The sequence below is a fragment of the Hyperoodon ampullatus genome (genome assembly GCF_949752795.1).
Source record: "Hyperoodon ampullatus genome assembly, chromosome: 13".
Taxonomy (NCBI): domain Eukaryota; kingdom Metazoa; phylum Chordata; class Mammalia; order Artiodactyla; family Ziphiidae; genus Hyperoodon; species Hyperoodon ampullatus.
The window spans coordinates 51,751,320-51,778,289 of record NC_136926.1 but is presented as its reverse complement, the minus strand read 5'-3'; the positions used below and the strand labels follow the sequence as shown (position 1 = coordinate 51,778,289).

The following is a 26,970-nucleotide window of genomic DNA, read 5'->3' as shown; positions in this document are numbered from 1 at the left end:
AACTATGGTCTGCAAAAGGATAAGAAAAAAATACTTTAAAAGATAATGGCCAAAAAAATTTCCAAATTCAATGAAAACAATAAACCTACAGATAAGACGTTCAATAAAACCCAAGCACAAGAAACATGAAAAAAACTATACCAACAGTAATCAAATTGTTTAAAACCAGTGAAAAATATAAAATTGCAGTTGGAGGAAAAAAAAACATTACTAAGTAACAAAGAAAAATGACAGTGGGCTTCTCATCCAAAACAATGCAAGTCAGAGGAAAATAGAGCAACATTTTTAAAGTACCTAAGGGAAAACCAACAATTCTTTAGCCACCACTAATACTGTTAAAAAATGAAGGAGAAATAGATCCAGGCAAAAAGCTGAAAAAATTCCTGACCAGCAGAACTGCATTATGAGGAATGTTAAGAACATCCTGCAGGCAGCAGGAAAATAATATCTGACGGAAAAATTTTTTTATTATTTAAATCTCTTTAGGGATAATTAACTGTTAAAGCATAAATAATATTGTGGGATTTCTGTGAAGAAGTAAAATGTACAAAAATAATACAACAAAGTAGAAGGAAATGAAAGTATACTTATGTTCTCGTACACAAATAGTGCAATATTACTTGATGGTAACCTGTGGTAAATTAAAGATATATAGTATAAAATGCGAAACAACCAATAAAATAACAAAGAGTTATATCTACTAAACAAAACAAAAGAAAGAAAATGGAATCATAAAAAGGAATCACTTAATCCAAAATAAGTATAATGGATCAAAGAACAGATAGATCAAATAGAAAACAAATAGCAAGACAATAGGAGTTAATCTATCATATCAATTATTACATCAAATGCAAATGATCTAATAAGCACCCCTATTAAAATGAAAGAATATCAAGATGAGAAAAACAGCAAGACCCAATTATATGCTGTCTCCAAGAAACCCACTTGAAATAAAAGGAAACAAACAGCTTAAAGTAAAATGATGGAAAAAGATACATAATTCAAGCACTACTCAAAGGAAACCTGGAGTGGCTATACTAACATCAGAGAAAGTAGGCTTCAGAGCAGAAAATATTACTAGAAGTAAAGAGGTTCATTGCATAATAAGAAACTAGTCAGTTAATCAAGAGAAAATAACAATCATAAATGTTTAGGATCTAACAGCAGAACTTCAAAATACATAAAGTACAAACTGAAGGAACTATAAGGATTAAAAGACAAGTCCACAATTATAGTCAGAGATTTCAAAATGCCATTCACGATAGAACCAAAAGAATAAAGAAGACAATACTGTCAACTAATGTAATTCATATTTTCAGAACACTCGACCCAAAAGAAACAGAATCCAAATTCTTCTCAAAAGAACATAGAAATTTACGAAGATTAAATTTCAAAGGATTGAAGTCATACTATGTTTTCTGAACAAAATAAACTTAAATTAGAAATAAATAACAGAAAGATATCTGAAAAACACTCAGTATATGGAAACTAATACATTTCAAAATAACCTAAGTTAAAAAATAAAATCAAAGAGAAATTAGAAAGTGTTTTTAATTGAATGAAAATGAAAACACAACGTATCAAAATTTGCAGAATGCCTCGAAAGCAATACTTAGAGGAAAACTTATAGTACTTAACACCTATATTAGAAAGAAAGATCTAGAATCAATGGCCTCAGTTTTAACCTTATTAGAGACAGAAAAAGAAATGAGGACTTCCCTGGTAGTGCAGTGGTTAAGAATCTGCCTGCCAATGCAGGGGACACGGTTCAAGCCCTGGTCCAGGAGGATCCCACAAGCCGCGGAGCAACTAAACCCGTGTGTCACAACTACGGAGCCTGTGCTCTACAGCCTGTGAGCCACAAATACTGAGCCCACGTGCCACAACTACTGAAGCCTGTGCACCTAGATAGAGCCTGTGCTCCGCAACAAGAGAAGCCACCACAGTGAGAAGCCAGTGCACCACAATGAAGTGTAGCTCCCATTCGTCCCAACTAGAGAAAGGCCGTATGCAACAACGAAGACCCAATGCAGCCAAAAGTAAATCAAAATAAATAAATAAACCAAAAGCTTGTTCTCTGAAAATATTAATAAAATCATAAACTCATTAATTTCCTGGTCAAATTCCCAGAATTCTCTCCCACCAAAAAAAAAAAAAAAAAAAGAGGGTATGAGAGAAAAGAGACAAATTGCCAATAACAGGAATAAGAAAGGTAACATGACCAGGGATTCTTCAGGTAATAAAAGGATCAAAAGGGAATACTATGAACAACTTTATGCCAATAAATATGACAAATCAGATAAAAGGGACAAATTTCCTGAGAGACACAAACCATCAAAGTACACCCACGAAAAATTAGATACCTTGAATGAAATAGCCCTGTATCTATTTAAAAAATTATAGGTAGTTAAAAACCTTCCCACAAAGATAACTCAAGGTCAGTGTGCTTCACTGGGAAATTCTACCAAATATTTAAAAAAGGAAATACCAATTCTTCACAAACTCTTCCAGAAAATTGCAAAGGAGGAAATATTTCTATGAGGCTAATATTACTGTGATACCAAAACCAGATGAAGCCATTACAAGGAAAGAAAACTACACAGCAATGTCTCTCACATACTATATATAAAAGTTTTAAACAAAATTTTAGCAAATTGAATCCAACAATATATAAAAATATAAGAAATCATCAACAAAATGAAAAGGCAACCTACTGAATGGGAGAAAATGTTTGCAAATCATCTGATAAGGGGTTAATATAAAAACTATATAAAGAACACATACATCTGAATAGCAAAATATAAAATAAAATAAAATAAATAAATAAATAATAGGCAAAGGATCTGAATAAACATTTTTCCAAAGAAGACATATACATGGCCAACAGAAACATGAAAAGATGCTCATCACTAATCATAAGGGTAATGCAAATCAAAACCACAATGAGATATCACCTTACACCCATTAGAATGGCTATCATCAAAAAGACAAGGAATAAGTGCTGGAGAGGATATGGGGAAAAGGGAACCCTGTGCCTTGCTGGTGGAAATGTAAACTGGTGCAGCCACTATGAAAAACAGTATGGAGGTTCCTCAAAAAATTAAAACTGGAATTAACATACGATCCAGCAATTCCACTTCTGGGTATTTACCCAAAGAAAATAAAAACACTAACTTGAAAAGATATGTGTACCCCCATGTTCACTGCAGCATTATTTATGATAGCCAACATACGGAAACAACCTAAGTGTCCATCAAATGGATAAAGAAAATGGATCAATGGATAAAGAAAACGGACAGACACACACACAATGGTGTAAGAGTATTCAGCCATAAAAATCAATGAGGGCTTCCCTGGTGGCGCAGTGGTTGAGAGTCCGCCTGCCGATGCAGAGGACACGGGTTCGTGCCCCAGTCCGGGAAGGTCCCACATGCCGTGGAGCAACTGGGCCCGTGAGCCATGGCCACTGAGCCTGCACGTCCGGAGCCTGTGCTCCACAACGGGAGAGGCCACAACAGTGAGAGGCCCGCGTACAGCAAAAAGAAAAGACGAAAAAACCCAATGAAATATTTCCATTTGTGACAACATGGATAGACCTTGTGGGCATTATGCTAAGTGAAATAAGTCAGACAAAGACAAATACTGTACGATCTCACTTATAAGCAGAATCTAAAAACAGCAACAATAAAAAAAACCCACCAAGCTCATAGATATACAGAGAATGGATTGGGAGATGCCAGAAGCCAAGACTGGGGGATAGGTGAAATGGGTGAAGGGAGTCAAAACGTACAAACATCCAGCTATAAATAACTAAGTCAGGGGGATGTAACATACAGCATGGTGATTATAGTTAATATTGCACTGCGTATTTGAAAGCTGCTGAAATCTTAAAAGTCCTCAGCACAAGAAAAAAATATTGTAACTATGTATGATGATGGATGTTAGCTAGACTTATTGTGGTGATCACTTCACAATGTATACAAATATTGAATCATTATGTTGTACACCTGAAACTAATATAATGTTATATATGTCAGTTATACCTCAATAAAAAGAATAATTAAAAAATATATATATATATATATAATATAAGCATTTGGGGTTTGGTTCCAGGAATGCAAAGTTGGTTCATCATTTGAAAAATCAATCCATGTAATTCACCATATTAATAAACTAAAATGGGAAAAACATATGATCATGTTAAAAGATAAAGAAAAAACATTTGACAAAACCTAACATCCATTCCTGATAAAAACTCTCTGCAAACTAGGAACCGCAGGGAGATTCTGCAACCTGATAAAGAAGAGTCATAAAAAAAAATCCACAGCAAGCATAACGCTTAATGGACAAAAACTAAATATTCTGTTGCTGAGATGAGGAATAAGGTGAGGACTTCTGATGTTACAACGTCTAGTCAACATTAAGACATCCATATGGGAAAGGAAGAAGTAAAATTTTCTTTATTCACAGGCAACATAAGCATCTATGTGGAAAATTCAATATCTACAATAAAGCTATAAGAAGTAATAAGTTTAGCAAGTTGCAGGATAAAAGACTGATTACAAAAAGCAACTGCATTTCCTTATGTGAGCAATGAACAATCAGACATAAAATATATGAAATAAGGATAAATCTGACAAAATATGTGTAAGACCTGACACTGAAAAGTACAAAATATTCCTGATAATATTAAGATGTTAACACTGGGGAAAATTGGGTAGGAGGTATAATGGTATTCTAGGTACTATCTCTGCAACTTTCATTAAATGTAAAATTATTCCAAAATAAAAGGCTTACTAAAAAAAAAAAAAAAAAACCCTGAGAGAAATTAAAGATCTAAATAAATGAGGGGCATACTGCATTCATGTGTCAAGACTCAATATTGTTAAAATTCTTCCACAATTCATCTATAGATTCAATGCAATCCCCATCAAAATTCCAGCACACACTTTTGTAGAAACTGTCAAGCTGATTATAAAATTCATGTGGAAAAGTAAAGAACCTAGAATAGCCAAAATACATTTGAAAAGTGAGAAGAGAGTTAGAAGACAACTACTTCCTGGTTTCGAGACACAGTATAAAAAAGCTATAGTTGTTAAAGAGACTGTGGCACTGGCATCAAAACAGGAAAGAAAAAAAAAAAAAGATGAGTAGGACAAAATAAAGTCTAGAAATAGACCCAAACATATATGGACAGCTAATTTTGACGAAGATGCAAAAGGTACGAGGTGAAGGGATAGTCTTTTCAACAAATGATGATGGAACAATTGGATATCCACATGCAAAAAAAATCAACTGTAGTACATACTCCATACAACAGGAAGAATTAATAAAAGATGTATCATAGGTCTAAACATAAAACTTAAAATCTATAAAACTCCTAGAACAAAATGTGGCAGAAGATCTTGAGTCAGGAAAAGATTTCTTTCTTTCCTTTTTCGTTTTTGGCCACTCTGCACAGCATGCGGGATCTTAGTTCCCTGACCAGGGATCAAACCCGCTCCCCCTGCAGTGGGAGTGTGAAGTCTTAACCACTGGACCACCAGGGAAGTCCCAGGCAAAGATTTCTTAAATATACATCTACCATATACCCAGCAATTCCACTCATATGTATTTACTCAAGAGAAATGAAAGCATATATCCATGCAAAAACTTGTACACAAATGTTCATAACTGCTTTATTAATAAAAGCCAAAAACTGGAAATCACCCAAATGTCCATTAATAAGTGAATGGATCAACAAATTGTAGTATATCTGTAAAAGGGAAGACTATGCAGAAAAAAAAAATGAGCAACTGATACATGCAACAACATGGATGAATCTCAAATTATTTTGCTAAATGAAAAAAGCCAGATGAAAAGGAGTGCATACTATATGACTCCATTTATACAAAAATTTAGAAAATGTAAACTACTCTATCACGATAAAAGGCAGATTAGTGGGAGCCGGAGGAAGATGGCGGAAGAGTAAGACGCGGAGATCACCTTCCTCCCCACAGATACATCAGAAATTCATCTACACGTGGAACAACTCCAACAGAACACCTACTGAACGCTGACAGAAGACCTCAGACCCCCCAAAAGGCAAGAAACTCCCCACATACCTGGGTAGGTCAAAAGAAAAAAAGAATAAACAGAGACAATAGGATATGGACGGGACCTGCACCAGTGGGAGGGAGCCGTGAAGGAGGGAAGGTTTCTACACACTACAAGCCCCTTCGAGGGCGGAGACTGCAGGTGGCGGAGGGGGAAAGCTTCGGAGTAGCGGAGGAGAGCACAGCAACAGGGGTGTGGAGGGCAAAGCAGAGAGATTTTGGCACAGAGGATCGGTGCCCTCAGGCACACACCAGCCCGAGAGACTTGTCTGCTCGGCCGCCAGGGCGGGCGGGGCTGGGAGCTGAGGCTCGGGTATCGGCTTTCAGTCGGAGCGCAGGGAGAGGTCTGGGGCTGGCGGCAGGAAGAGACCCTGAAGGGGTTAGTGCTAGCCCGGAGGGAGTCCGGGGAAAGGGTCTGGAGCTACCGGAGAGGCAAGAGACTTTTTCCCCTTTTGTTGCCTGGTGCGCGAGGAGAGGGCATTCCCCTCCCTCCCCTCTGCCTGAGTGAGCCAGAGCCCCCGAATCAGCGGCTCCTTTAAACCCGTCCTGTCTGAGCGAAGAACGGACGCCCTCCAGCGACCTACGCGCAGAGGCGGGGCCAGGTCCAAGGCTGAGACCCGGGAGCTGTGAGAGCAGAGACAGGGAAATCTCTCTGTGCAGCCTCCGAGGCAGCGGATTAAAGCTCCACGGTCCATTTGATGTGCCCTGCGTCTGTGGAGTGCATGAATGGACAGCGAATCATCCCAAATTGAGGAAGTGGACCTTGAGGACAAGATTTAAGACTTTCCCCCCTTTTTTTTCCCTCTTTTTACAACGAATTATCTCAAATTAAGGAGGTGAACTTAGCAAGATTTCAGACTTTTCGCCCTTTTCCTCTTTTTACAACGAATTATCCCAAATCGAGGAGGTGGACTTGGAGAGCAAGATTTTTGATTTTTCCCCCTGCTCTCTTTTTGTGAATGTGTATGTGTAATCTTCTGTGTAAGATTCTCTCTGTATAGCTTTGCTTCCACCATATGTCCCAGGGTTCTATCGGTCCGTGTTTTTTTTTTCAATAATTACTTTTTAATTTTAATAACGCTACTATATTTCATACTTTATTCTATTTTACTTTACCTGCTCTTTCTTTTTTTCCTACCTTCCCTTCCTCCCTCCCTCCCTCCTCTCCTCCTTTCCTTCTTTCTTTTTCTTTCCTCCCTCCCTCCCTCCCACCCTTCTTCTTTCCACTTTCTTTTTCTTTCCTTCCTCCCTCCCTCCCTCCTGTCTTTCTTTCTTTCTTTCCTTCCTCCCTCCCTCCCTTCTTCCATTCACTCTTCCTTTTGCTTTCATTCCTCCCTCCCTCCCTCCTTTCTTTCCTTCTTTCTTTCCATCCTTCCTCCCTCCCTCCCTCCTTTCTTTCTTCCTTCCTTCCTTCCTTTCTTCCCTTCTTCCTTTCTTTCCCTCTCTCTTTCTTTCTTCTACTAATTCTTTCTTTCTACTTTTTCTCACTGTTATTCTGAGCCAGGTGGATGAAAGGCTCTTGGTGCTGCAGCCAGGAGTCAGTGCTGTGCCTCTGAAGTGGGAGAGCCAACCTCAGGACATGGGTCCACAAGAGACCTCCCAGCTCCACATAATATCAAGCAGCTAAAATCTCCCAGGGATCTCCATCTCAACACCAGCACCCAGCTTCAGTCAACGACCAGCAAGCTACAGTGCTGGTCACCCTATGCCAAGCAACTAGCAAGGCAGGAACACAACCCCACCCATTAGCAGAGAGGATACCTAAAAACATAATAAGGCCACAGGCACCCCAAAACACACCACCAGACGTGGACCTGTCCACCAGAAAGACAAGATCGAGCTTCAACCACCAGAACACAGGCATTAGTCCCCCCCACCAGGAAGCCTACACAACCTACTGAAACAACCTTAGCCACGGGGGACAGACACCAAAAACAACGGGAACTACGAATCTGCAGCCTGCAAAAAGGAGACCCCAAACACAGTAACATAAGCAAAATGAGAAAGCAGAAAAACACACAGCAGGTGAAGGAGCAAGATAAAAACCTACCAGACCTAACAAATGAAGAGGTAATAGGCAGTCTACCTGAAAAAGAATTCAGAATAATGATAGTAAAGCTGATCCAAGATTCTATTTCCCAGATCCAAAATCTTGGAAATAGAATAGACAATATGCAAGAAACAGTTAACAAGGACCTAGAAGAACTAAAGATGAATCAAGCATCGATTAAAAACACAATAAATGAAATGAAAAATACTCTAGATGGGATCAATAGCAGAATAACTGAGGCAGAAGAACGGATAAGTGAGGTGGAAGATAAAATAGTGGAAATAACTGATGCAGAGAAAAATAAAGAAAAAAGAATGAAAAGAACAGAGGACAGTCTCAGAGACCTCTGGGACAACATTAAATGCACCAACATTCGAATTATAGGGGTTCCAGAAGAAGAAGAGAAAAAGAAAGGGACTGAGAAAATATTTGAAGAGATTATAGTTGAAAACTTCCCTAATATGGGAAAGGAAATAGTTAATCAAGTCCAGGAGGCACAGAGAGTCCCATACAGAATAAATCCAAGAAGAAATACGCCAAGACACATATTAATCAAACTGTCAAAAATTAAACACAAAGAAATCATATTAAAAGCAGCAAGGGAAAAACAACAAATAACACACAAGGGAATCCCCATCAGGTTAACAGCTGATCTCTCAGCAGAAACTCTACAAGCCAGAAGGGAGTGGCAGGACATAATTAAAGTGATGAAGGAGAGAAACCTGCAACCAAGATTACTCTACCCAGCAAGGATCTCATTCAGATTTGATGGAGAAATTAAAACCTTTACAGACAAGCAAAAGCTGAGAGAGTTCAGCACCACCAAACCAGCTTTACAACAAATGCTAAAGGAACTTCTCTAGGCAAGAAACACAACAGAAGGACTATACCTACAATAACGAACCCAAAGCCATTAAGGAAATGGGAATAGGAACATACATATCAATAATTACCTTAAATGTAAATGGACTAAATGCTCCCACCAAAAGACACAGAGTGGCTGAATGGATACAAAAACAAGACCCATATATATGCTGTCTACAAGAGACCCACTTCAGACCTAGAGACACATACAGATTGAAAGTAAGGGGATGGAAAAAGATATTCCATGCAAATGGAAATCAAAAGAAAGCTGGAGTAGCAATTCTTATATCAGACAAAATAGACTTTAAAATAAAGACTATTAGAAGAGACAAAGAAGGACACTACATAACGATAAAGGGATCGATCCAAGAAGAAGATATAACAATTGTAAATATTTATGCACCCAACATAGGAGCACCTCAATACATAAGGCAAATACTAACAGCCATAAAAGGGGAAATCGACAGTAACACAATCATAGTAGGGGACTTTAACACCCCACTTTCACCAATGGACAGATCATCCAAAATGAAAATAAATAAGGAAACACAAGCTTTAAATGATACATTAAACAAGATGGACTTAATTGATATTTATAGGACATTCCACCCAAAAACAACAGAATACACATTTTTCTCAAGTGCTCATGGAACATTCTCCAGGATAGATCATATCTTGGGTCACAAATCAAGCCTTGGTAAATTTAAGAAAATTGAAATTGTATCAAGTATCTTTTCCGACCACAATGCTATGAGACTAGACATCAATTACAGGAAAAGATCTGTAAAAAATACAAACACATGGAGGCTAAACAATACACTACTCAATAATGAAGTGATCACTGAAGAAATCAAAGAGGAAATTAAGAAATACCTAGAAACAAATGACAATGGAGACACGACGACCCAAAACCTATGGGACGCAGCAAAAGCAGTTCTAAGGGGGAAGTTTATAGCAATACAATCCCACCTTAAGAAACAGGAAACATTTCGAGTAAACAACCTGACCCTGCACCTAAAGCAATTAGAGAAAGAAGAACAAAAAACCCCCAAAGTTAGCAGAAGGAAAGAAATCATAAAGATCAGATCAGAAATAAATGAAAAAGAAATGAAGGAAACGATAGCAAAGATCAACCAAACTAAAAGCTGGTTCTTTGAGAAGATAAACAAAATTGACAAACCATTAGCCAGACTCATCAAGAAAAGAAGGGAGAAGACTCAAATCAGTAGAATTAGAAATGAAAAAGGAGAAGTAACAACTGACACTGCAGAAATACAAAAGATCATGAGAGATTACTATAAGCAACTCTATGCCAATAAAATGGACAACCTGGAAGAAATGGACAAATTCTTAGAAATGCACAACCTACCAAGACTGACTCAGGAAGAAATAGAAAATATGAATAGACCAATCACAAGCACTGAAATTGAAACTGTGATTAAAAATCTTCCATCAAACAAAAGCCCAGGACCAGATGGCTTCACAGGCGAATTCTATCAAACATTTAGAGAAGAGCTAACACCCATCCTTCTCAAACTCTTCCAAACAATATCAGAGGAAGGAACACTCCCAAACTCATTCTACGAGGCCACCATCACCTTGATACCAAAACCAGGCAAGGATGTCACAAAGAAAGAAAACTACAGGCCAATATCACTGATGAACATAGATGCAAAAATCCTCAACAAAATACTAGCAAACAGAATCCAACAGCACATTAAAAGGATCATACACCATGATCAAGTGGGGTTTATTCCAGGAATGCAAGGATTCTTCAATACGCAAATCAATCAATGTGATACACCATATTAACAAGTTGAAGGAGAAAAACCATATGATCATCTCAATAGATGCAGAGAAAGCTTTCGACAAAATTCAACACCCATTTATGATAAAAACCCTGCAGAAAGTAGGCATAGAGGGAACTTTCCTCAACATAATAAAGGCCATATATGACAAACCCACAGCCAACATTGTCCTCAATGGTGAAAAACTGAAACCATTTCCACTAAGATCAGGAACAAGACAAGGCTGCCCACTCTCACCACTCTTATTCAACATAGTTTTGGAAGTTTTAGCCACAGCAATCAGAGAAGAAAAGGAAATAAAAGGAATCCAAATTGGAAAAGAAGAAGTAAAGCTGTCACTGTTTGCAGATGACATGATACTATACATAGAGAATCCTAAAGATGCTACCGAAAAACTACTAGAGCTAATCAATGAATTTGGTAAAGTAGCAGGATACAAAATTAATGCACAGAAATATCTGGCATTCCTGTACACTAATGATGAAAAATCTGAAAATGAAATCAAGAAAACACTCCCATTTACCATTGCAACAAAAAGAATAAAATATCTAGGACTAAACCTACCTAAGGAGACAAAAGACCTGTATGCAGAAAATTATAAGACACTGATGAAAGAAATTAAAGATGATATAAATAGATGGAGAGATATACCATGCTCCTGGATTGGAAGAATCAATATTGTGAAAATGACTCTACTACCCAAAGCAATCTACAGATTCAATGCAATCCCTATCAAACTACCACTGGCATTTTTCACAGAAGTAGAACAAAAAATTTCAAAATTTGTTTGGAAAAACAAAAGACCCCGAATAGCCAAAGCAATCTTGAGAACGAAAAACGGAGCTGGAGGAATCAGGCTGCCTGACTTCAGACTATACTACAAAGCTACAGTAATTAAGACAGTGTGGTACTGGCATAAAAACAGAAAGATAGATCAGTGGATCAGGATAGAAAGCCCAGAGATAAACCCACGCACATATGGCCAACTTATCTTTGATAAAGGAGGCAGGAATGTACAGTGGAGAAAGGACAGCCTCTTCAATAAGTGGTGCTGGGAAAACTGGACAGGGACATGTAAAAGTATGAGATTAGATCATTCCCTAACACCATACACAAAAATAAGCTCAAAATGGATTAAAGACCTAAATGTAAGGCCAGAAACTATCAAACTCTTAGAGGAAAACATAGGTAGAACACTCTATGACATAAATCACAGCAAGATCCTTTTGGACCCACCTCCTAGAGAAATGGAACTAAAAACAAAGATAAACAAATGGGACCTAATGAAACTTCAAAGCTTTTGCACAGCAAAGGAAACCATAAACAAGACCAAAAGACAACCCTCAGAATGGGAGAAAATATTTGCAAATGAAGCAACTGACAAAGGATTAATCTCCAAAATTTATAAACAGCTCATGCAGCTCAATAGCAAAAAAACAAACAACCCAATCCAAAAATGGGCAGAAGACTTAAATAGGCATTTCTCCAAAGAAGATATACAGACTGCCAACAAACACATGAAAGAATGCTCAACATCATTAATCATTAGAGAAATGCAAATCAAAACTACAATGAGATATCATCTCACACCAGTCAGAATGGCCATCATCAAGAAATCTAGAAACAATAAATGCTGGAGAGGGTGTGGAGAAAAGGGAACACTCTTGCACTGCTGGTGGGAATGTGAATTGGTACAGCCACTATGGAGAACAGTATGGAGGTTCCTTAAAAAACTAAAAATAGAACTACCATATGACCCAGCAATCCCACTACTAGGCATATACCCTGAGAAGACCATAATTCAAAAAGAGACATGTACCAAAATGTTCATTGCAGCTCTATTCACAATAGCCCGGAGCTGGAAACAACCTAAGTGTCCATCATCGGATGAATGGATAAAGAAGATGTGGCACATATATACAATGGAATATTACTCAGCCATAAAAAGAAACAAAACTGAGCTATTTGTAATGAGGTGGATAGACCTAGAGTCTGTCATACAGAGTGAAGTAAGTCAGAAAGAGAAAGACAAATACCGTATGCTAACACATATATATGGAATTAAAAAAAAAAAAAAAATGTCATGAAGAACCTAGGGGTAAAACGGGAATAAAGACACAGACCTACTTGAGAATGGACTTGAGGATATGGGGAAGGGGAAGGGTAAGCTGTGACAAAGGGAAAGAGAGGCATGGACATATATACACTACCAAACGTAAGGTAGATAGATAGTGGGAAGCAGCCGCAGAGCACAGGGAGATCAGCTCGGTGCTTTGTGACCGCCTGGAGGGGTGGGATGGGGAGGGTGGGAGGGAGGGAGATGCATGAGGGAGGGGATGTGGGAACAGATGTATATGTATGACTGATTCACTTTGTTATAAAGCAGAAACTAATTAAAAAAAAAAAAAAAAAGGCAGATTAGTGGTTTACTAGGGATGGGGCAGAGAAAATTTGGGGGGCTGATGGCATGTTCACTATCTTGATTGTAGTGATGATTTCACAGGTATAAACATGTCAAAATTTATCAAATTGTTCACTTTCAACATGCAGCTAATGACACCTAAATAAAGCAGCTAAAAATGTTAGTTCAAAAAAGAAATGCACATACTTGTTACAAGTGAGCCAACTTGAAAAGGAGAAAATAATCAATTATGTGATTGACAGTGCCCTAAGACACAAATTAGCTGCTCAGTAGAAGCACAGTTATTCTTGCTACTTATGCCCTGTTCTTTCCAAAGGCCCTAGTATTAACAGAAGGAAGTACCACCCTCACAAAGAGGACAACAAACAAGGGGGGTGGGGCAGAAGGAGCACGACAATTATTGCTTAGGACGTCCCTCAATACAGGCCCGTAGCAAGAAACCACAGCAAGAGCAGGGACAACAAACAAACATACCAAAAAACCCCCAAAACAAAAAAACCCCGTAGGTGCCCATCCAGGTGGGCAGCTCTCATCATCATGCTTAAAACAGATAAATAAATTAATTTTCTTGGTTAAAACCAGTAAATAAATTTTAGGAAATTTAGGGGAGCATGTAGGTCTCAGACCTTTCACACAATCCTCCACAGTATATAGATAAATACTGAATAGCAATTTCAAGATCATTCTCCCAGGCAGATGTCTGAGATGCACTATTCAGCAGTGTCACGTGCTGGTGGCTCACTGAGCTGGCCACCACCCTGCCTCACCGTGGCAAGGGCCAAGGGACTCTACTCACTTAGGTCAGCATCCACAGTGTCCTCAAGACATGGTCAGATGGCGTACATGGTGTGGGGTTTCACCTTCTCATTCCCCTCTGTCTCCAGGACTCCCATTACTAAAAATTTATGTTACCACATTTTTAGCTCCCATTTTAAGATACCTGATTAAATAGTTTCTGAGTAGGGGCATAAATCGGCTCAAACCAAGTATTTAAGAACAAAAATGTGCAGCTGAAACAGATTTAAAAGGCAACTGCAAGCTTCTGATGGGACAGAATGGAAAAGAGACTGAGAAAGCAAGATTCAGAAAAATCAGGCACCTGTGGCCTTTCGTGTCAAATTCTGCCTCCATCACTACTAAGCTTGCAGGAGCCTGATGACTCAAATAACCTGTGACCAAGTAGAATAAAAAAGTAAAATGCCCTACCTTACAAGCTGAGGCAAGCAGTGTCTTTGAATTGCTACAAGCAACACAAAATATTTCATAACCATGTCCGTATCTAAAATTTAAAAAGAGAAAATGGATGACCCCTGTAAGTAGGTAATTAGTAAATGTACCTATTCTTGTGCTGCAAAATTTTTAAATGAGAGAAGAAATCAATCTCTCCAGCTAACACACAGTTCTTTTAAGAAACATTGTACTTTTGTCTAGGTAAATATTTGGAGTAAAAGCAGAGACTGGAGAAAAATGCCAACTTCCTAGTAGTAATACAACTTATTCAAACAACTAGATTAAAATACAAGTTTTCACCACCAGCCAGCCACTACCATAAATAACAAACCATAGAAAGGTCCTGATAGGGAAACATTGTAGGAAAAAAAAGACCAAGAGAATAACAAAACTTAAAACTTTTTTTAAAAAGGAAAAAAAATAGTGTTATGTCTCTCTACTTTAAAAATCAAGACCAATAAATCTAGTAAATATAATATATAGCAATATAAATATCTGTGAAGTTTGATTTTCACCCCTTATGAAGGCCATCAAGAGATGTTTACAGCAGGGGGGAAAATGTAGGAAAGGGGAAAGCAAAGGAGAAAATCAAATTGGTTGGGAAGGGGGCATCACAAGTTATGATCGAATCAGACTAAAGAGCTAAGTACAATTTAACTTACAGTTTTTGAACTTCAGGCCACAAAGTATTTTGCAGAAGATGATCCTCAGTGGGAGGTTCTACAATAAATTTATAGCATTGCAATTAATTTTTCCACTTTCATGCAGATAAACAAGTGAATTCTGCAGCACTTATTTAGGTCAGTGGTGACAGACCCCATACTATGTGTACTGTACTAATGATTCAAGCGAACCATCTTTTTGCCTTTTCTTACCAGTAAGTATGGAGGGTTGAAAGGCCACCTGGTGATATTCGAAACCAGTACTAGTTAACAGCTCCTCTTCATCAGAAGGCTGAGAAGCTATATCTCCTAGTTTAAAACAAACATCAACATCATGAATGTAGTCACCAACTTTATGTCTCCTGCACATGTTCCAATATTAAGGCCACTAGTTAGAAAATAGTGGTACCTGAAGGCAGTGTAATTCAACGCTGTATCTGCGTGATGGCAAAGCCAAGGGTATTTCCACTACTCTGGTATTTTCCAAATGCGCTCCTTAGAGCACTGGTCAGTTCCATAAAGATTCCTTCCTTTTCCTTTGACCTAATGTTTCCCAAACTTTTTAAACTGTGGAACACATTTTTCAAGCTATCCACATTAGCATCTGTGGTTGTGAGTGCTCCATGAAATACACTTTGTAAAAGCAGCACCTATTTCAGGGTCTGCATGTGTACACAGAGTAGTTACCATGAAATAGCTGATAGAAGAGAGATGCATGTATTGTGATTTTTAAAAATAATAAATCACCTGTAATGAACATTAGGTACATAATATACAAACGTGTAACTAGGTTTTAAGCACCACTATAGGTTCAGTAATTTTGGAGACGAAAGCCTTACCCTGAAAGACAGCTTTATTTGATAATCCCAAAGCAGGGACGGTAGCTCCTTCTGGAAGATCATCATCTTGCTGGAATAAAAAGTATGATACATGTTTTAAATGCTAAAAGTTACTGTTACCTCAGGCACTATAAAAAAATGTTATGCTCATAAATGCTGAGAAGCAGTGTAAAGACCATTTTACCATTCTGTGTAGATATCTGCCCACACTTCCATTTCCTGAACCGAGAGATGCAATACCTCTCCAGCAGAGAGGCTCCAGCTAATCCCCAGCCCCGACCCAATCCATAAAGTCGGGCATCCTCTCATCCATAAGCTCATCGAACCCTGACAGCTCAATGGGTGTCAGGGTGTGACAAGGAAAGCACTGTGCTGGCTTCTAGCAAAGAATGGGCTGAGAATGGAAGGCCTGGAGCTTTATTTCCAAGAGAGTCTCACAGGCACATCCCTGGTGATGCTCATACAAACACACATGTTTCCCAGGAAGGTACAGTCATAGTATTTTCATTAAACATATTTAAAATTTTGAATATTTTAAAACCTTGTAACAGAGTGCCCTTTGAAGTGGCAATATCTGCTTATATCCTGCAATATCAATTAAATTATTATATATGAAACAAATGCTAACCATCAAAATTGGCACATGTCCATAAGCTAAGAGCATTTCTTACAATTTAAATTTTAATACAGGGGCTGGAACTGAACACAAACATGAGCTATTGGAATTTAAACCATCACCAAGAATAGTTACCTGAAACACAGGATGCTTTATTTTAGCAAACAAGAAAAATAAAACACCATGGAAAAGAGCAATAAGAGGCATTCCTATATATCCCAACATTTAGTATGGGAACAAACCCAAAAAGCAGCAAGAAGCTTTCCAGTCTACAGGATTCCTGTATCTTAGGACACAGAATTGAATATACACCTGGGACTAGCCTCTTATGGAATCCTAAAACCACATTTCAATCCCTAGAATTGTCAGATCCTCAAACCAACTTGCCCTCCACCACCATATGCTTAGCACGGTATAATAACCAGTCGAGGCCTCCCTTTTGATCTTGTTCCACTGTCCATTAGCATTAGAAACAGCATAACAGAATCTTTCATATCCTTTACCTAATCAAGAGAGCCTGTGGCCTGAGGCGCCCATGATACACTCCAGGAAACACAGCTGGACATTTCTTTCAAAATGACTCTTACTTTCTTCTCCAGTCTTACCCAGACTGGTGCTAGTGTCCCTGCCTTCAAAGTCTCTGGGCTCAAAGGTATCCTGCTCCCACATAACTCTTCGCCCCAAAGTGCTTTTCATCACTTTCTTTGTTTAGGGACCTCCGCTGGTACCAGAGTCTGAACTACGCCTGCCTCCCAAGGTCCTCCACCATTTGACTTTCCCCAGCCCCTCCATTTCCCTCTATATACTCTTCATTCAAGCAGCTCTGGCCACCCCACTGCTCTCTGTCCTTCCATCTGCCTATCAAAATTGTACTCATCCTTTTCAAGATCAGAAGCAAATTCATGACCCAACTCTAAGTACTGCAACGGACTGTATGACGTGCACTTCTGTGTAACACAAATGCCTTCCTACTTACTCTCCTTTCCTTCATAACTGGTTACTTTATAATGTTTATAACCTATGTATTTTTGTAAGTGCTCAAATCTTTTGTAGAAAGGGGGTATAAACAAACATTAATAAAAACTTACCCTCTCAAAACTCAAATGAAGCCCCATTTTCTCATTACTCTACTACAGCAACCACTTCCTCCTATGAAAATTACTTTAGCCACAAGATTTAGCAATTAACTGGTTTCATCTAATAATTACAGGAACATTAGTTCCATTGTCCACTACCCCTAATCTACGTCTAGATGGTAATCTCCTTGAAAATATGACCCATCTATTATGCTTTGTTTTACTGTAGTTACCAAGCACAGTGAAGACGCATAGTATTCCTGCCTTAATTTAACATTTTAATTCTTTACAGTCTCTTGGGCTTAACTGTTACAAAATTTCTTATATTAATATTTAAATTACTGCCTGCCACAGTGCACACACAAGTTTGTCAAGCCAATAATAAAATGATTTGACTTTCTTTCTACCCATATACTCCATTTACAGCCTTAAGTGAAACCTTCTAAAATTTTATATGAAGTGGCTAGATCTAGTTAAAACATTTAGAGGAATACTCACATTACAAAGCACGTGATTCAGTGATTGGCCCGTAATGGCACAAAAATTTTCCACAAAAATTCGAGGTGCAGAAAATACTCGAAGAACTTTTTCATCCGCTCCAGATACAAACTGAAACCTACTGATCATTGCCAAACATTTCAGGTCATATCCGTGTATCTGAGGCCTTGCAATTTCATGCCAGGTCACCTGGGTATCAAAAAAAGATAAACAAAAATGATCACGCGTTTCAAAAACTGAATTCTTTTCAACAAGCAAAATATCAGACACAAAATCATTCATTATGCCATGGAAATGTGACCATGGGACAGATTCATCCATGCTGTTCTGTTTATCAACAGATCAATACTTTTTATTGCTGAGTAGTATTCCCTTGTACAGCTATACCACAACTTGTTGATCTATTCACCTACTTACAGACATTTGGGTTGTTTTCCAGTTTTTGTCTTACTGGAAAAAGTCACAAATTTTCGTGTATAAGTCTTTGCATGAATATATTTCTCTTGGGTAAATATTACCTATGGGTACAATAAATGGATGATGTGGATGTATATTTAAATTTTTAAGAAACTGCCAAATGATTTCCCAAAGTGGCTGTACATTTTACAATCCCACCAGCAGTGTATGAGAGATCCAGCTGCCCACACCCTCCCTCATCAACACTTGTGCAGTCAGCCTTTCAACTGTAATCATTCTAATAGGGGTGTCATGGTATCTCATTGTAGCTTTAATTTGCATTTCCCTAATGACTAATGAGAATCTTTTCCTGTTCTTATTTTCCATCCATACATCTTCTTTGGATAAACATCTTTTGCCCCCTTTTTTAAAAAAATGGATTGTTTTCTTATTACTGAGTTCCATAAAGTTCTTTATATACTCTAAATAAAAATCTTTATCAGGTATGTGTTTTGTAAATACTTTCTCCCAGTTTGTGACTTTTCATTCTCCTGACAATGTCTTTCAAAGAGCAGAATTTCACATTTTGGTAAAGTCTGATCTACTGATTTTTTTTAAAGGATCATGATAAACAACAACTGAGTTATACTGATAACAAATTACCAAGAGCCACAGAAAACCACTCCAAAATTATTTGCCTTGTTTTTTACTTGACTATAGTGTTGCTCCCAATGTCCTCAACTCTATCAATATTAATATACCACATGCTGCTGAAACAGAAATGTCAGTGGCCAATTTCATTAGCTTCATAGACTGACCCAGAGTCAGTTCCATGAATTTTTATCAGAAACTGAAGCTGACTATAGTTTCTCTGAGTATACAGTTCAATGGTTTATCAGTGGTAAAGTTTTATTGCGGTTTTTTAAAGCTCAGGGCCAAGCCTGAAAAGTTCCTTGAACAAAAACTGGTCTCGACCACTATTATGTAACACTATATGATGTTAGAAATTAGCTTTTACTACAGACTTGATAGTGTTTCTTTCTTTTTTTGGCTGCGCCACGCGGTCTCTGGAACCCTAGTTCCTTGACCAGGGACCGAACCCAAACCCGAGCCCTCGGCAGCGAAAACACAGTCTCAGCCACTGGACCCTCAGGGAATTCCCTTGTTAGTGTTTCCTAATGAATTAAACCTAAAATTACAAGGTATTATGAGAACTTTTATGTGGAACTGAAGTAAACACATTTTGACAGCTAACATTTTAATTGTTTGAATTATAAAGAATATGTGTATGCTTAAGTTTCCTTTAATTGAAATACAGTTGAAATAAAATGTAATGTTATGTTAGTTTCAGGTGTATAACATAGTGACTCGACATTTAAATACATTACAAAATCGTCAACCATGGTAAGTCTAGCAACCACCTGTCCCATTACAAAGTTATTACAGCATTATTGACCATATTCCTTATGCTGTATATCCCACTCTTGTGACTTATTTATAACTGGAAGTTTGTGCCTCTTAATCCCTTCACCTATTTCACCTGGCTTCAAACCTCTGGCAAACACCCGTTTTTTCTTTGTATCTATAAGTCTGTTTTCACTTTGTTTGTTTTGTTTTTTAGATTCCACATATGAGATCATAAGGTATTTGTCTTTCTCTATCGGACTTATTTCACTCAGCACAATATCTTCTAGATCCATGTTGTGATAAATGGCAAGACTTCATTTTTTTTCCATTTTTAAAAATTTTTTATTTTTTAATTTTATTGAAGTAGTTGATCTACAATGTTGTGTTAATTTCTGCTGTACAGCAAAGTGACTCAGTTGTGCATATATTTCAGACTTCATTTTTTTAACAGCTGAGTAATATTCCGTTGCCTATATACCACATCTTCTTTATCTACTCATCAATGGACACTTAGCTGCTTCCATATCTTGGCTATTATACATAATGCTTCAATAAACAAAGAGGTGAATACATTTTTTCTAATTAGTGTTTTTGTTTTCTTCAAGTAAATACCCAGAAGTGAGACTGCTAGATCATGGGGTGGTTCTATCTTTAATATTCTGAGAAACCTCAATACCATTTTCCACAGTGGCTGCACCAAACTTACATTCCCACCAACAGTGCAGGAGGACCCCTCTTCTCCACCTCCTGGCCAACATTCATTATTTGTTATCTATTTGATGATGCCCATTCTGACAGGTGTGGGGTGGTAACTCATTGTGGTTTTGATTTGCATTTCCCTGATGATTAGTGATGCTGAACATCTTTTCATGGGTCTGTTGGCCATCTGTATGTCTTCTTTGGAATGCTTCAGTTTTTAAGAAAATATTAAACTGTTTTCCAGAGTGGCTATACCATTTTGCATTCCCATTAGCAATGTAAGAAAGATCCGGTCACTCGGCATCCTTACAACCACTTGCTATTGTCAGTATTTTATACCTTAGCCATTCTAGAGGGTGTGTAGTGGCATCTCATCATGGTTTTAATCTGCATTTCCCTAATGACTAATGATGCTGCCCCACTTTTCATGTGCTCATGGATGTTTTGCAAAGTGGATCAGTCAAGTAGGAAGACATTTTACCTGTGATTGGTCTTTTCTCTTCCATGGAGCAAAAAGTCGAGTTGTCTGGTCATTACCAACAGTGATGATAAATTCTCCTTCTGGATCCCATGTTAGGTCTTGGACACCATCAAAGTGTCCTGAAATAACAATCTCTGGAGTCCACTCTCTCTGCAATGAAAGTGCTCATGACACATCAAAATAATCAAAGACCATCACTCAAAATTAAACCTGATAATACCTTCATCCCTCAGGTCTGATATGGGAAAGACCTTAGCCCCCAAGCAAGGTGAAGAGCTAAGTAAACAAGATGGGAACTTAAAGTAATAGGATCTGTTTTCCAGTCAAGTATCAATATATTAGAACTTGAACATTCAAACATGCGTTGTGTCCTTTAAAGCAGTAATCTTGGGAAAGTCCCCTCCATTCATCATTTATGACTGCCTCCTAGAACACTGCCTAACCTTTTTGTGCCTCAAGTAACCCTTCTGTAAAAGAGCTACCTAGATCATGTTTGTTATAAGAATTAGACGAATCTATATTTGTACAAGGCTGGCCCATAGTAGATACTATGTGAGTATTTATCTGTCAAACTAAACAGTAGAGCACCGTGTGATGTGAGTCTGTAGATTCTGTGTGCCTGACCAACTTTCTGTATTAAGTGAAAAGAGCTGCAGGTGTAGAGGACAGAGGTTAAATCAAACATAGTTAGTCCACCTCCTGAGGGAACCTGCATCAGCAACCACATAAACAAACAGTGAAATGAAATACAGAAAATGTCATATGCCTGGTCCACAGAGCATCTTTTTCAACAACTCAAGTGGTGGTAAAACTTGAACTTTGGAGGAAAATTAAATTTGCATAAATAGCTAAAAGGTCATTCAAAGCCAAGTCTGATGAATACGGTCAGCTAAGCTATATTATTTTCTGGTCAAAAACATAAATAGGCTGGAACAAAGAAATGCTGTTAATTTCTTCTGTGACATAAAAATTGATTCTAAAGTTAGCACTAATGGGAGGTTCCGAAAAGTTCTGAACAAAGTGCAGCACTTTTGACTATGGGTACAGTCCTAAAGGGCAGTGTTTGTTTTTAGAAATCACCCGATTGTAATAAATTTCCACTCTGGTGTGGGATGCTGACAATGGAGGAGGCTGTGCATGTGTGGGGGGCAGGGGAAAACGGGAACTCTGTATTTTCTACTCAGTTTTTCTGTAAACCTAAAATTTCTCTAAAAAATAAAGTCTAGGGACTTCCCTGGCGGTCCAGTGGTTAAGACTTCACCTTCCAATGCAGGGAGTGTGGGTTTGATCCCCAGTCGGGGAGCTAAGATCCCACATGCCTCTCAGCCAAAAAAAACAAACCATAAAACAGAAGCAATATTGTAACAAATTCAACGAAAGACTTTAAAATCGGTCCACATCAAAAAGCAAAAAAAATCTTTAAAATAAACAAATAAAAGTCTATAAAAATCACCCTAAACACTTGGTAAATAGCTATTATAAATATGAAGTCAAGTTACAAGCAAAAGTACAGTGAAATTCTGTCCTCTGGTTTGAGTTTCTCCCTACTCAGCTGATGCTTTTTTCTACGAAGGCCCTCTGAAGACCAGCTGAAATACAGCTCAAAGGAGCTCTGAACAAAATTAAGGGACTTCCCTGGTGGTGCAGTGGTTGAGAATCCACCTGCCAATGCGGAGGACACGGGTTCGAACCCTGGTCCAGGAAGATCCCACATGCCACAGAGCAACTAAGCCCGTGCACCACAACTACTGAGCCTGCACTCTAGAGCCCGCGAGCCACAACTACGGAGCCTGCGTACCACAACTACCGAAGCCTGCGCTCTAGGGCCCATGCTCTGCAACAAGAGAAGCCACCACAGTGAGAAGGCCTGCACACCGCAATGAAGAGTAGCCCCCGCTCGCCACAACTAGAGAAAGCCCACACGCGGCAATGAAGACCCAACACAGCCAAAAATAAATTTAAAAAAAAAGAACAAAATTACATTTATCCTAAAAAATATCTTATTTACAAGTGTCATAGCTAATGGTTCCCTGGTTCATTTAACAGTAAAAACAATCTTAAAGATCAACTCCAAATCGAAGATACAAGGGAAAAGTAAATCACTCCATATACTGAGAATTCAAATCCTCCTACCTGACACAACTATTACAAAGCCCACAAACTAAAGGTCGTGCAAATCCATGAATTTGTACTTAAGTACCACACATTAACCGATTGCACCACTGGAGCTCCATGAATTTTTCCTATTAAGGGAAGCCATTAGATGCACATTCAAAATCTGCTAACTCACATTTTGCTCTATGTTCTGACTTCTTTGATTTATTTACTTAAAATATGTAGTATCCAGTATGTACCAGGCCCTACTTCTCATACTATACCAATATTAATTCATTTTAGTATCATAAAAATCCTCTGAGTAGGTGCTATTACTGTCCACATTTTACTGATGAGGAACCTGAGACAAAAGTTCACTAATGACCTCAAAAACACAGCTAGTAAGTGCTGGGGCCAAGATTCGTGTGCTCCTACCCACTTTTCCTGCTATCTCATTTCCCCAAACCCAAAAAAGCAGATCAGAAGCAAATTAGAAAGAAGAGATTGGAATAATGCTGAGAGGCAGCTACATGATTAGAGGAAGATTACCCCTCTCTGAGAAGAGACTAAAAACTATAAGAAAGATCTAGAAGAGCCCAATATTTGGAGGACCATTTAGAATTACACATTATCAAGAGCCCCTGAGAGAATTAATATATTCTGTCATAAAATAACAGGTGCTTCTAATGCCCTTGTGTCAGTCATTCATTCAATAATTATCAATGGAGTACCTAGCTATCCAACAGGAAAATATCAAATTATGTTATTTTTAAGAAGACAAAGAGGGACTTCCCGGGTGGTGCAGTGGTTAAGAATCTACCTGCCAATGCAGGGGACATGGGTTCAAGCCCCGGTCCGGGAAGATCCCACATGCCACGGAGCAACTAAGCACGTGCACCACAACTACTGAGCCTGCGCTCTAGAGCCCGCGAGCCACAACTACTGAGCCCGCGAGCCACAACTACTGAAGCCTGCACGCCTAGAGCCCGCGCTCCACAACAAGAGAAGCCACCGCAATGAGAAGCCCGTGCACCGCAATGAAGAGTAGCCCCCACTCGCAGCAACTAGAGAAAGCCTGCGCACAGCAACGAGGACCCAACACAACCAAAAATAAATTAATTAATTAAAAAAGAAAATTAATTTAAAAAACAAGACAAAGAAATTATACATTTTAGGAAAAACTCCTACCACAAAACGTATATAGCTTTTAAGGGAGAGCTTAAACTTCCCTTATGTAAGTTTACCTACCTGCAAATTTCAGTATCTCAACAATGCTGGACAACTGAATTTTGTTCTTAGAAAAGCATGAGTTTCTTACCTAATATAACTACAGAATAAATTTACATAAAGAAGTGATGTCACCTGAACTTAAATGCCTCTACTGTGTTTCTGTAGAGTTATATGTAAAACAACACTGTTTTCCTAGGTTTCAAGTAGGATTTACTCTATCTAATCAGAAGTGATTTAAAAGCACTTTTCTTACTGGGTTAGTGGCATTCTGTTTCCAAAGGTGCAGTGCTCCATGGAAAGCATGAGCAATGATCATGGAGCCATCTTCACTGAACTGGCAATCGTAAAATCCCAGGGTATTGCCACCTACTTCTCCTACTCGAACCTATTCAACAATAGACGGAAAACAATTCATAACCAATTTCTCACAACAGAAATAACTCATTCCAGAGACTACGTTCTCACTTATTTAACGTACACAAAGAGCAAATATTTGCAGCTCTAGGAATACAGACTTGGGATTTATTGTCTAATAAACCCAGTTTTCTGTTCCTTAAGTATTCACATTTTACCTGTTCTAGCCAAACTCCTGACTCTTCATCTGGAGCCCAAAGAATCATGGTTTTATCCATTGAGGCAGACAACAATCTCATTGGCTGTTGCAGAACACCATCTAAAGAAAAAAAAATAAACAACCAATGCCTTTAGGTGATCAACAAGCATCCTGTTTGTAGATTACCAGAAAAACACAACATGGGTACTATAAGAACATGCATTGTTCCATTGCAATAGCAAAACACTGGAAACAACACAAAAGTCTATCAGTAGAAGACCAAATAAACAACTTGTGGTAATATTTAGACAATGAAATATTATACTGCAATAAAAATAAGTAAATTAGAGTTACATGAATCCAAACCATGTTAAGCTAAAAAGAAAGGTCGTAAGAGGACAAAGGCATATTAATATCAAGTTTTAATAGCTGTTTATGGTTACATAAATGTTCAGTAAAAGTATAAAAATATGCATGGGAATAATATACACTGAATTCAGCCTCAAGGAAGGATGAAGGGGAAAAGGTTCAGGAAAAACTATACAGGGATTCCCCAGTATCTATAATATCTAATTTATCTTTTTTTAACTGCAGCAAATATGGCATAATATAATAAAAGCTGGATGGTGTTACCTGAGCATTAATTATTGCTATTCTCTATTGTTGTCTTGGGGGAAGAACATGAGGCTGCTGCCGTGCGCACCTCTACACCCTAGCACCAGTCGTCACTCCATAAACAGAAGTTAAGGGCAAAAGAAAGAGTGGGAAGTCTTTACTTTTTCATAAATGACGTATCTTGGTATTACCAACATTGTATTTCCAAGGGTAAAGGTTCCAGTGAAGCTGGCTTGAAAGTCAACTTCTCTTAAATCCCATAAGGACTAGGTAAAAACTTTAAAGAAAAAAAGTTAAAAGGCATATGGCAGTTTTGGCATCATGGCAGGAATCATACTTTTCCCTCTTAGAAATACAATTTTCAATGGAATTGAGTGTCTAGCACAACAGGGCTGCAGTATTACACTTTGCCAACTTGAAACTGTCTTATGGTTGAGATTTCTAATTACACTCAAAAAATATCCTCTACTTCATTTGTTCAGCTTAAAATTCTGTAAGTGAGATTGTACTGAAATGACAGCTTTGTGTGTTTTTCTTCCTACCTTTGTAAAATGAAGGCTGCCAATGAACTGCATTTACCCAGTTTTCATGACCAGCCAGCACAGTCTCCAGAGTAACTGCAAATGATATTTTAATACCTGCAACAACAAAAAAAGGATTTTTTCCACAAAGCTCTTCTAAAAAGAACATTTTCAAAACCAGTTCAGTTGTACAATTACATCCAAAGAAAAAAAATCAGAACAGAATATGATTTATTTTCAACAAAAAGCATTCATTCTAAATTTCATTAACTTTACCCACTGTTCAAAACTACAGGACAAAAAAGTTCTAAAGATATATAAATTTTTTTTACATTTTCACTACCTAGTCATAATAAAAATTAAGGTATATGTTCTATTTTAAATTTTCAGGGATACTCTTACACTGCATTTAAAAAACAAAAACAGGGAATTCCCTGGCGGTCCAGTCAGTGGGACTCCGCACTTTCACTGCCAAGGGCCTGGGTTCAGTTCCTGGTCGGGGAGCTAAGATCCTGCAAGCCACACAGTGCGGCCAAAAAAACAAAAAAGACTCAAAAAAAGCAAAAACAGACATGCCAGCCTCCTTGCTATCCTCACTCATTTTGTGTAATAAGTCTAAAGTACCATTAAAAAAAAAACCACCTAAGATAAATGCAGAAATAAAGGAAAGTCAAATCAGTACTGTGACCTTTCAAACAAAATAATTAATGAAAATATCACAAAAATGTTCATATTTGGAAATAGCTACTCACAATATGCTGGTTATAGTATTTCTTGGTTCTCTCCATAAACCTGTTAACAAATCTCAACTCCA

At 38.0% G+C, this 26,970-nt stretch overlaps 1 protein-coding gene across 6 annotated transcripts in view; it reads right to left on the bottom strand.

Annotated features, from left to right (window-relative positions):
• Positions 1 to 26,970, bottom strand: part of ELP2 (elongator acetyltransferase complex subunit 2) — a gene marked incomplete at its 5' end in the record, with an annotated part of 49,752 nt that overhangs the window by 8,111 nt on the left and 14,671 nt on the right. For 3 of the 6 annotated variants that reach the window (XM_079717965.1, XM_079717966.1, XM_079717969.1), the window contains 9 exons: positions 14,446 to 14,518; positions 15,132 to 15,189; positions 15,345 to 15,440; positions 15,971 to 16,040; positions 18,161 to 18,349; positions 21,144 to 21,293; positions 24,721 to 24,852; positions 25,040 to 25,140; positions 26,178 to 26,273. In XM_079717965.1, coding sequence (XP_079574091.1) covers positions 14,446 to 14,518; positions 15,132 to 15,189; positions 15,345 to 15,440; positions 15,971 to 16,040; positions 18,161 to 18,349; positions 21,144 to 21,293; positions 24,721 to 24,852; positions 25,040 to 25,140; positions 26,178 to 26,273 — 965 coding nt within the window. The remainder of the gene's footprint in view (positions 1 to 14,445; positions 14,519 to 15,131; positions 15,190 to 15,344; positions 15,441 to 15,970; positions 16,041 to 18,160; positions 18,350 to 21,143; positions 21,294 to 24,720; positions 24,853 to 25,039; positions 25,141 to 26,177; positions 26,274 to 26,970) is intronic. The other 3 variants (XM_079717968.1, XM_079717970.1, XM_079717967.1) reach the window with 2 other exon arrangements.